Source organism: Nicotiana tomentosiformis, chromosome 8, assembly GCF_000390325.3.
Source record: "Nicotiana tomentosiformis chromosome 8, ASM39032v3, whole genome shotgun sequence".
NCBI classification, from domain to species: domain Eukaryota; kingdom Viridiplantae; phylum Streptophyta; class Magnoliopsida; order Solanales; family Solanaceae; genus Nicotiana; species Nicotiana tomentosiformis.
Genome location: NC_090819.1, coordinates 136,159,267 through 136,171,176, shown reverse-complemented (window position 1 = coordinate 136,171,176; position 11,910 = coordinate 136,159,267). Strand labels below are relative to the sequence as shown.

Here is an 11,910-nt window from a genome sequence, read left to right as displayed (position 1 = left end):
AGACCTAAACGGGAAATCAGGTGCGAGCACAAGATTTTAGCTGAAGAAAAACGAAGAGAGCGAAATCTTGTGTGTGGAATTGCAACAATTGTGGCCAATTTTTCTCCGAAAAAAGATCTTGCTTTGCTGCTGGAGAGAAGGAAAATTGAGTTCTTTCGGTTGAAAGATTCATTTCATGGAAATTATTAAAACAATCTGGAGAACTACTCAATCTTCATTTGAAACGTGTTTGTAGACTAAATTTCTGGTTGAAATATATCATACTGTTGTTTTCTTTAAAGCTTTCTGCCTTTGCTAGTTTCCTGCAAGTTCTTGGAGACCAATACTTAGATGAAATTGATTCTAGTTTAGAGGTCTGGCCTCCTTAGAATTCTCACGCAGTTTAGTTAAAAATATGGACCATTATGTAATAGGATTATTATTTTAAAGATACCGGATTGTTTTGGATTTTTTCTCCAACTTTATGATAGTCCGGCATCAAATTTTAAAGCATGCTATTTCAGCAAGTTTTGGTAACTGTCAGGATTTTACCACGAGTTTTAATGGATCACCAAAATCCTTTTTTGCATTGTCGCTGAATTCTCGGCGCTTCAAAATTCTGGTGTCGCTAAGATTGCTTCCCAAAAATCCGACCACAGCACTTCAAATTTTTTGGCTGGAGCTTATTTTCTCAAGACTTATGTAACAAGATCAAAATTTCAACGGTGATTCTAAAAAGATCCTCATAATTTTTTGATTTGAGAATAGTATATTTGACCCATAATTTCAAAAGTAGATTGATTTTATCAAGTTTAAATATTAGATCCTCTTCTGTATATACACACTAATGCATTTATCTTTTGAAATGCAGACTTATCATATAAATAACAAAGATTTTCCAAAGAGAGAATTAAATTGAACCTTTTTGGATAAGTCTGTCAAAGCACGTTACTATCACTAGTTGAGGATAAGTTTAATTGGAAAAATTGCATTAAAATTGTTTGAGCTTGTGTTATTTTATTGGATCTTTTCTAAAAAATTTAGAAAGCAGACTCTTGCATTGTGATTCATCAAAAGGGCAGGTTAATACAATTTATACATACAAATACAAAGTGAAATAAAAAATAACAGAGAAAGTAAACGAGAGGGAGACTAGAGCTTCTGTATACAGCTTCATTTAACGACACCGTTTTATCTCCAGAAACTCAAAATTTCTCTTAAACCCTACTCCTCTCGTTACACACACAACTTCCAAAAAACAAATGGCTCTCTTCAGAGCTCGAATTGCTGCTTCTTCTTCTCTTCTCAGCAATGCCATCCACCGCTCTTTCTCTACCAGTAAACTCTCTCTTTCTCTATTCAATATCATATCTCTCTAAATCAATACAAAATCTCTACAATTTAACCTCTCTTTTTTTGTTACAATTTACAGGTCCATTTGAAGCATTGGCATCCAAAATGAAACCGTCAAAGGAGCTGGAATCAATGATGAACCAATTCAGTCTAGACATCAGTTCCCAAATCGGAAGTTGCATGCCATTAGGCATGATGCGAATTGGAACCCTAATTCACAATATCGAGATCCGACCCGGACAAGGCGGAAAACTAGTTCGTTCAGCTGGTACGTCGGCGAAAATCCTAACCGAACCCAGCGCTTCAACTAAGTACTGCGAAGTGAAGTTACCGTCCGGTGTGAAGAAATTGATTGACGTTAAATGTAGGGCTACGATAGGGCAAGTATCGAACCCGGAACACGGGACGAAGAAGTTAAGGAAGGCGGGACATGCCAGGTGGCTAGGACGGAGACCGACAGTTCGAGGTGTGGCGATGAACCCGGTGGATCATCCACATGGGGGTGGTGAAGGGAGGAGTAAGAGTAGTGGAAGTCATGGCAGGGTTTCGTTGACTCCTTGGGGTAAACCTACTAAATCTGGGTATAAAACTGGGCCTCTTAAGAGAAAAAAGTAGGTATCTTTTGGGTAATTTGATGGATATTTGTTTGTTTAAGATTATTATGTTTTTGGATGAAGTTTATGGAGAGATAATAATATTAGCAAATCAAGTTTGAAACTTGTTTATCAAAGAGCCGATTTGAGCATTATAGGTTCGCCTTCATTATTCTACCACAACTTAATTGATTTACTACATTCGAACTATATTATTTGTTCTTATTAAGTGCACTTTTTAACACATACCGGGTCTGAGCCAAAGTAGGTTAGATGATTGCATTTTTTAAGACTCTAAACTCGGTTAGATGATTGCATTTCATTTGCTTTATGTTTTCTTTCTCCATGCCAGTATTATAGTATAGTTCTTATTTTCTTAAATGTGGAGTATAACTTGGATATCGTTGATTCTTGCTCTGCATTTGTGGAAGCAAAGGTATGGTGATGTCTTTCACTATTATCGTCTATTCTGTCTTAGGCACGCGCACAGGAATGTATTATTATTTCTAATGTTGCTTTTCCTTTCCATAGCCTCTGATAATGAAGTTTTTGTGTAAGTTGCACGCTTATTGTTTCCAACATAATTTTGAGTTTCTTGAGTAGTTAATGAGTTGTTGATGTGACAATCTGCCATATCATATTTATGCATTTCCTTCAATAAATAGAGTTTTGTTTTTTCTCTGAGTTTTTCTTGGTATAGTCTTACCTCGTTTTCTTGTATTTCCCTGATGTTTTACATAAATTACTTTTTGATTCCATTCCTCAACTAGATTGGGTAATTGAGCCGTACCTGTTGTTGTACTTTTTGCTTCCATTAAGATGATCTTGCTCAGAAAGTCGAGGCTTTCTCACATGCTGTGTTGTGGTCTTGAAGAATTCAATTTGTTTAGGTTTGGGAGGTGCAGCGATTTACCTCATGAAGGCATAATAAATGGCTAATTCAATACAAAGTCTCTTATGCTTGATGGCATGCTTGGATTTGTTTTCTTGGACCCTAGAGATATTATGTTCGTAGCTGTGTTGTTTTGTGCTTTTCCATTATGACAAGAGAAAAGTTGAACTGGTCTATGGATGTGTTGTCATACAGTATACAAGTGTTGTGAATAACTTCAAATTTGACTCTTTGATATCTGAAATTTTAGATAAGTGGGTAATCAACATGATGGAAGTGTTGAGAGGGGTATTGACTCTTGGAATGCCATCAAGATATTTGATATGCTAGTCAATTAAAGAATTTGGCTTTGCGCATGTGTTGTTTGCTTAAGATGTTTACATAAATGAATTTATTCTCACTGGAATCACTTTTTTACATGGTATAAGACATGTTTTCCCCCCTTTGTGGTAAACTTAACATTTGACTCTTTTCTTGTCACATTTGAGTTTGATAGAGCGTCTCTAGCTATAACTTTTAGTTCCAAGTTAACTATGAGTTCAAGGACAACCGCAGGCGGCTGTTCTTGGCGTATAGTGCTGGCTTGTTACGATAAGTCCATGTGCAGACATACTTAGTGCTAAATAAATTATGTATACTTGCGATAAGATTGAGTCCACTTTGTACATTTGCTGAGCAGACCACTCAGACATTTTAGAAAAGGAGAATAAGGTACCTAAGGTGTAACTTAGTGGTCAATGAAGTTAGTGTAAACCTTGGAGACCAAGTTTCAAATCCCTACCAGACAGTAAATATTAGGTGATTACTTCTCATATGTCTAAGCCTTAGTGGATAGAGTTGCTCGATACCTGTGCTGGTGGGAGGTAGTAGGTTTAGGAGAAAAACAATGCTGGGGCAAGATCAACCATGCCTATCAGAATAAATATTGAGTCATTGAACTGTGATCAGCAACCTTCCTAAAATTCAAGTTGACATTTTGAGGTTGAGGGAAGATGCTGATCAATATTTGATGTGCAATCTCAAGATATAGATCGAAGGCCCAAGAGCTTGACCAAAAATTCTAAACATTTAGTGACTGCGCCGGTTGATTCTATTGGCTATGATATTTACTCCAGATTAAGTATTCTCTTCTCTTTAGTTGTAACAGGCCATTAAACTGTCTAATTAACTTGCTAAGCTTTAGGCTAAGTGCTATTTGGACGTATTGGTGCACTATCAAGAGACTGGAGATGTTACTGAACTGTTTCAATTAGAAATGATAATATGAGGAATGTACCTTGTATAGTTACTGGGAGGGGAGGGTGTACGAGCGGTCATTTTTCAATTTAAAGAGGATTAAGACACTAACTCTTTGTTCTGCCTTTCAATACAATACTATGGGTTTTAACCCCCCTCCTCAGCCTCTATTTTTTGCTAATTTTTTCAAAGTGTTTTACATTTTTTTCAGTATCCAAATTATTAGTGCTTCAAAGCTGCTCACCTTTTGCAAGGTGCGTGAGGTTCTTGTTTCTACTCAATATTTTCTTTTTCAAATTTCTGCGTGGAGTTCTTCAAACTTATTCATGATACACTGCAGTGCAGCCAGTTCAAACAGAACACAACAGGCACTTATAACATAATATTCCATAATGATCTTAAGGTATTTTTGTTTTCTTAAATGACAAGGCTAGATTTCTCACTTCTGCTATGGTAACGCCCTGTCTAACATTTTCTTGAAAGCAACAGCGCATAATCTAACATTTGAACTCTTAAGAGTAAATTATCTGCTTGTATATACATTTAATTTCGAAGGATTACTTTGGGAAAATGGATGTAATCCATGTTCGTGAATGAGAGTTTCTTTAGTACATGTTTTTTGCAAATAGAGCATATATATTGAGTTGAAGTCAGGAAAAGGGTTTGTTTATAAAAATAGATACACATCGTATCTTATTGTTGCGAGACTTGACTTGCCCACAACTTCATGTCTTACTAAATTAACAACCCAAAAAGAAAAACGAAGACAGCAAATTTGTGTATAGAACCTTCGTTCTCCTATTGTTGCAACTAAACGGTCCTAAAAGGCTAAAAGCATATGCACTTTGGATTGATGCAATAGGAAGTGATGTATCTGATTAATGCTATAAACAGACAGTCGTTTATTCCTAGGCAAATCAACCAACTAGTTAAGAAAATTTCTGTCTTCATTGAGGCTGTCACCTTTCTCGGTAAGGAAAGTAGAGGTTTTCACATGCAAGTCTCAATTGACAAGTAAATCAGAGCTAGAAATAAATTTTCTGATGTATAGTTTTGTTACTATATGGTATGTCTAACTTGTCCTTTTTGTCTTATATACTTCCCAAGTGTATTATAAGGCATCCCAATATGAATTTTGCCCAAGGGAATGCCCCACAAACTAGTAATTGCTCAGGATAAGGACATTAGTTGTCCCAATCCTCAATGTATTTACCTTTTGGATTCTAATATATAGATTGAGGTCCAGTCTAAAACTCACACCATATTGGTGATTTTTTAACTTAAAAAAAGAGAGACTTGAATGCATTACATGAAGGATGTGAAGAAGTGTACTATTATCTCTGACAATATTGAGTCAAATTAATATCTATGGTGAATCTCCCTGATAAATAATTAAACATTATAATTGGATCACCAAATCTCTATGACATACAACTCTTTTGATCATTTTCTAGCAAAAGCAAAATACATCGACAACCACTTTAATTTGTCCACAGTTTTCATATTTTATCTCAATTTTGTTTCATTCGAACACTTTAATCATATTTTTACTGTGTTATTTAGACACAAAAAGCTAACATGTCAAGGTAAGCGTTACTCACATTTGTGAAAAACGTGAACTCTTCATACTTCTTGCTGGAAAATGTAATTTTTGCTGGTCTGATATCAAATCCAAAATTTGCTATCAATTAAAATGTTGGAGCTGATTTAGTTTCCAATTTCACGGGCTATTGAGTTCGCTTCGAACGAGTGAAGGTGAATCGAAGTGTTCCTGGTGGTTTTATAGCTCGTTGACTGGTGGTGTTAAAATTTTGATTTCGTCACCGATGGATTGAAGCATCTTCGAGGAATCATTCCTAATATTATTGACTATCTCATAAACTGTAAGTAACCATTTTACTGTTGGAAATGTCAGCTCCGACATTATATTGAACACCGGCAAAGCTTCAATTGGCCGGAAATGGAGTTCCGGCGGTCCAAATCGAAAAAAACCCAATGCGAAAAGCTTTTCTGCTGTCATGGCGAATGTGTCTAAGCTTTCTCCCACTTACTTCATCCAGCCAAACTCCATGCTAATGCAAAAAGAAATTTCAGCTGTTCCGAGCATACAAGTTATTCGACAAAATGACACAGTGAATTCCCACAAGTTATATAGCAACAAATTGGTGCTAAAGGACTTCAGAACTCATCTAAAGTCGTAAATTTCACAATCATATAACTATAACTTTTTTTTTTTTCTTCATGTAACTTAATTTTATCACACAAAAATAATATAACTATTACTTTTTTTCACCAAAATCATATAACTATATTTTCTCATAAAAATCATAAAACTTTTATTAATTCATACAAAAAATCATAGTCAATAGTATTTTCTTATTTTCTTATTTGGTGATTTTTTATTTTCTTATTTTCAGTCTAATAAATAATAATTCAATTAAAATAGGGATATGCCAACCCGACTTGACTCACCCGACCCAATACTCATATATAAAAATTAAAATAATACTAAAAATAAATAGTAAATCCTTCAAAACATGATACTTTTATCTTTTATTTTTCTTTTCAAGATTTTTATTCAAATCAATAGCATTTATTTTCAAGTGCTCTCTAATTATACCTTTTATTTCCTTATTTTTGTCAGAATCTTATGTATTCCGAACTAAGTTTCTTACGGGGAAGAATTTATGTTTAGTATTATTTTAACTTAAGTATATGAGAATTGTTGGGTCATTCCTATTTTAAGGGAAAAATAAAAAATTAATCAGCCAGCCGAAACTAATTGCTTTTGCTAGCCAAAATATATATAGAATGTGTATATTATATGTATATAATACACACATATATATAAAAATAAATATTTTATCGACTATTATTTTTGGGAACGGCTAAAAATATACTCATATTTCTCCTATTTTAAAAAAATACTATCGAAAAATTTATTTTTCGACCGCTATAATTTTTGTGTGAGTTAGTGAAAGTATTATGATTTTTGTGTGAGAAAACAAAGTTATATGACTTTGATGAAAAATATGATTTTTGTGCGAGAAAACAAAGTTATATAACTTTGTGAAAAATAGTCACAGTTATATAAGACCAATTGTGAAATTTAATCCTAAAGTTCCTACTGATGCCGGATTGCAAGCAGACGAGTGCTGATAATAATCTTTCTTCTTCTTTATAGCTTCAGCTGGTCGGAAATCGTGGTGAGACGACACAACAGGCCCAACCTTAACTCAAAAAATTAGCGAAAACACTAACTTGATCGATTTTGCAGTTGTAAAATCTGCTACCTGAGTTTGCTTCTGTCGAAGATATTTTCAGTTCTTCACATCACAAGACGCAAAAATTTGAGAGCCCGGTGCTCTTTTCGATATTGCACTGATAGCCTTCTTCAATCGAGCAAACTAGGAGAAATTTGAAAAAGATTAAAAAAAATAAGAAAAGGAGACCTCTTAGCAAATCTGGATGTGGAAATCCAACTGAGATGGAGAAAGAAATATGAATGATTGACGAGAATGGAAGAAGAACTTGGCCATAACCTTTTAAAACCTTTTTTGTTTTAGTTAAATTCACCGGTTTACGTTTTATTCGTTACCATGACATGTGAATTACAAGGAACTTCTGTATTTTGGTGCTTATCAATTTTGTGTCTAAATGATATAATAAAGACCCGCTTAAAATATTTAAATAGAACAAACTTGAGATGGAGGGTTTAAGTGCAAATATAACTCTTTTGTTCGTTTCACCTTCTATAACTTGTGCTTGACAAATTATTTTGTCACAAGATGATCTCTTCGTGTCATAAATGATTTTTGGTCATGTTCTAATCCTTTTTGGTAAAATTACAGATGTTAGCTCTTTGTTAAAAATAAAATAAAATACAAACATTAGTAATCTTCAGGTACTGCTGAAGCATCCCTGACGCTGTAAAAAAAGTTTGGGAATAGATCAAAACTCATAATCTTCAGGTCTGTTTCCTTTTGCTCAATATCACTTCATTCTTTTGCAGTTCATTAGTAAACTTGATAAGCCTCTATGGCTCTTTTATAGAGCATGGTAAAAGATATTTTTCCTGTCAACTTTGTTTTTCTCTTAACGATGGGGGTGCTAGGGCCAACGCCAACTTTACTACCAAGGCTTAGGCAGATGGAAAGAAATCACGTAGTATTATTTTTTTGCTCCCATTGAAATTTGAAATCGAGACCTCATACCTCATGTTCTACTTCCACTTCATGTACCATTAAATTACACCCTTGGGTTGCCTTAACTTCTTATTTTCGATTGTTTTTGAATTATATCATTTATGTTGTATCCTTTTGGAGATTCTTTTCACTTGTTAATTACTTGGATGAACTTGAGAGAAAATTATGGTCGTCCATGAAGACATTATACTTCTATTTTGTGTAAATAAACATTTCTTTTTGAACCACTGAAGTTCGATCAGTCTTTCAACTCTCCAAAATTTTGCCTAAGACAAGGTCAAATGCGGAATTTAGTGCTTGTGTACTTGTTTTGCTAATATTTTTGTCTTACTTGTCTTTGCCGAGGTAATCATGTTAGCTATGCATCTTATAATCTTGGAAGCATAGCTGATGTATAGTCAAATAAGTGCTACAAGGGTGTGTGCTATGTTGAGATTATAGAATTGCAGCACATCAGTGTATTATATTTATCAGTTAGTTAGCTGAGATTGGTTGAATAGTTACAAGGGTAGTTTAGTAATTAGCTGTCATTAATGTTTTGTTTTTCAATATACATGTATATATGTATTGTAGTTAATAAAGAAAAAGAACACACAAAAAATTTCTCAATTTTCTCTCTCTCGTACCTTCCCTTTCTCTCTCTGTAGAAGCTTGAGGACAACCAACAATGGAGGTCAGTCCGTCATGCTAGCTTCACTTTTGTTATGGTATCAGAGCTTAGCTCTAATTTCTCAACATAAATCCTCCTAAATTTCATCAATTTCTCTTCTCGATTCTTAAAATCAGCAAGTACGAGCTCACGCCTTGACGGAAGGGTTTCTGAAAATTTTCATCTAATTTCTTCAAATTGAGCAATCAATTGCTCCGATCCACTTCAATCGATGGCTGGAGACAAGGAAACTCAAAGTACAACTGGTAATTTGGATTCGACTAACCTACTGTACATGCACCCATCGAAAAGTACCGGAACGACGCTAGTTCCTGTTGTTTTTGACGGAACCGGATACAGATCCTGGAGAAGAGGAGTCCTTAGGGCTTTGTCAGTAAAGAACAAAGTCGGATTCATCACAGAAAAGTGTAAGAAGCCTAACACTGATGAAGCGACCTACGATCAGTGGGCTCGTTGTGATGATATGGTTGCATCGTGAATTTTGAATTCACTCTCAAAGGATCTAGCTGATAGTCTACAATATGTCAACGACGCTAAGGAGTTATGACAAGAGTTAGAAGACAGATATGATCAGACTAATGGAGCGAAACTTTATCAACTGCAAAAGGAAATTAGTGACCTTAGTCAAGGGGCTTTGGACATCACATGGTATTACACTAAAATGAAACGACTTTGGGAAGAATTGAACACCTTGAATGCATATGCACAGTGCAATTGTCAATTCACTTGTGGTGCAAAGGCAAATATGCATAAAGCCGAGCAGGATCGAAGACTAATTCAGTTTCTAATGGGCCTGAATGAAGTTTATATAGTTGTGAGAGGCAGTATATTGATGATGAATCCATTGCCCAGCATAGCTCAAGCTTTCTCTATCCTTATCCAGGAAGAAAAACAGAGAGAAGTCAGACCAAACAACAAATTGGTCATGGAGTCCACCTCATTGAGTGCAAATGGACCCGACAATGCCAAGTTTAGGACCAATTACAATTAGAGAGGAGGCAGTATTGGGCCAAACCCATACAATTCAAACAAATCAAACTATCCAACTGCTAAGTCTCGGATGTTCTGTGACTATTGTAAAAGGCCAAGACACACCAGGAACAATTGTTACAGAATTCATGGTTTTTCACAGGACTTCAAGTTCACAAAAGGGAAAAATACAGCATCTGCTGCAAATGTTCGTGTAGATTGTGAGGAGATGGAATAAGGAAATCAAAGTCAGGGACTTCAGAACCTAACAAAGGAGCAGTACAACCAATTACTTAGCTTAGTGGAGAAATTCCGAGGAAGAAACACAGGAGAAGGTCCTAACAACAACATGACTTGTGGAGCTACAAACTTTGCAGGTATTCTAGCTTGCTCTACCTATAAAGAGATTGCTGAAACAACAGTGTGTAGATATTCTAAATCAATTGCTGACTTGTGGATATTAGATAGTGGAGCCTCAAATCATATGACATATAGAAAATCCTTTTTAAAGAATGTTAGAACCTTGATATATCTTTTCCTAGTTACCTTACCTAACGGATATAGAGTGAAAGTGACAGAAATTGGAGATGCATCTCTTGGTCCTATGCTAACCTTAGTTAGAGTATTATATGTGCCTACTTTCAAATACAACTTCATCTCTATTCACTCCTTAACTGATTATCTCAATTGCATAGTTAACTTCAGTACATACCTTTGCATGATGCAGGCCCCTTTAATGAAGAGGCCTCTGGAGATTGGTAAGGCAATGAGTGCATTGTACTTCTTTTGCCCTGAGTGTCATGGGTGTTCAGAGCTGGTTCATTTTCTGTTCCTATCAATCTTTACTCTCATTCTTGTTTTCCTACATTGACTGATGTTGTAAATACAGGAAAGAGTCACAACTCACCCATACAATCCTTGTCAAGTGTAAATAAGTCATCTCAGTCACATAACAATGTCAATGTAAATACTCTTTACTCAAGCAATAAAACTGACTCTTCTTTTAATGTGAGTTCTCTTTTGTTGTCTTTATCATCTCATGAAAATAACAATGAGCATCTATGGCATAACAGGATGGGCCATGTACCCTTTGTAAAAATGAGAACTATCTCTACTATACCTGTTGAATTTTCCCACAAGCAGCCATTCACTTGCCATGTCTGTCCCATGGCAAGGCAGACAAGGTTACCTTTTGGCCAAAGAACTTCATCCACTTCCAGAATATTTGAACTCTTACACATGGATTTATGGGGGCCATATCACACAACCACACATGACAATTACAAATACTTCCTTACCATGGTTGATGACTTTAGTAGATCAACCTGGACTCATCTCTTAAGTAGCAAAAGTAACACTCTTCAAGCCATCAAAGCTCTTGTTTCTATGATTGAAAATTAGTTTAGTACATCAGTCAAGACTGTTAGGTCAGATAATGGGCTAGAATTTGTGAACAATGAAAGTATGTTATTTTTTCAAGAGAAAGGCATAATCCACCAGAAAACTTGCCCATACACACCACAACAAAATAGTGTGGTTGAGAGAAAACACAAATACCTGCTAGAAACAGCTAGAGCTTTACTTTATCAATCCAAATTGCCAATGAGATACTGGGGAGAGTGTATACTAACTGTTACATATTTGATAAATAGACTGCCTTCTTTAATTCTCAACAATAAATGCCCTTTTGAGCTCCTTCACAACAGAAAACCAACATATTCACATCTTAGAAGTTTTGGTTGCTTGTGTTATGCCACCACACTCAAAACTCACAAAGACAAATTTGAACCTAGAGCCACTCCTCATGTGTTTGTAGGATATCCCTTTGGGACCAAAGGATATAAAGTCCTTGATTTAGCCACAAAGAGGGTACATGTGTCTAGAGATGTTATGTTTCATGAAGATGTTTTCCCTTTTGCCATTTCACCTGAACATTCCTCTTTCCCTTCTGTGTTGCATATGATAAACCGCAATTCCCCATGTCCCAATTCCACAGTAAATACACTTGATGAT

General features: G+C 35.4%; 2 protein-coding genes across 2 annotated transcripts; both read left to right on the top strand.

The window, feature by feature from the left end:
- Positions 1-1,157: 1,157 nt before the first annotated feature.
- LOC104088268 (large ribosomal subunit protein uL2my, C-terminal part) lies at positions 1,158-2,171 on the top strand. The gene is made up of 2 exons (XM_009592918.4): positions 1,158-1,317; positions 1,412-2,171. Exons 1-2 carry the CDS (start codon positions 1,242-1,244, stop codon positions 1,945-1,947), a joined length of 612 nt encoding a protein of 203 aa, XP_009591213.1. The 5' UTR covers positions 1,158-1,241; the 3' UTR covers positions 1,948-2,171.
- Positions 2,172-9,589: 7,418 nt separating this feature from the next.
- LOC138898209 (uncharacterized) lies at positions 9,590-9,919 on the top strand. The gene has a single exon (XM_070184257.1). It carries the CDS (start codon positions 9,590-9,592, stop codon positions 9,917-9,919), a length of 330 nt encoding a protein of 109 aa, XP_070040358.1.
- The last annotated feature ends 1,991 nt before the right edge of the window (positions 9,920-11,910 follow it).

Coding starts and splice junctions, on each gene's coding strand:
- LOC104088268 (XM_009592918.4), top strand. CDS start 1,242: ATGGCTCTCTTCAGAGCTCGAATTGCTGCTTCTTCTTCTCTTCTCAGC. Junction 1,318..1,411: donor CCACCGCTCTTTCTCTACCA/GTAAACTCTCTC, acceptor TACAATTTACAG/GTCCATTTGAAGCATTGGCA.
- LOC138898209 (XM_070184257.1), top strand. CDS start 9,590: ATGAAACGACTTTGGGAAGAATTGAACACCTTGAATGCATATGCACAG.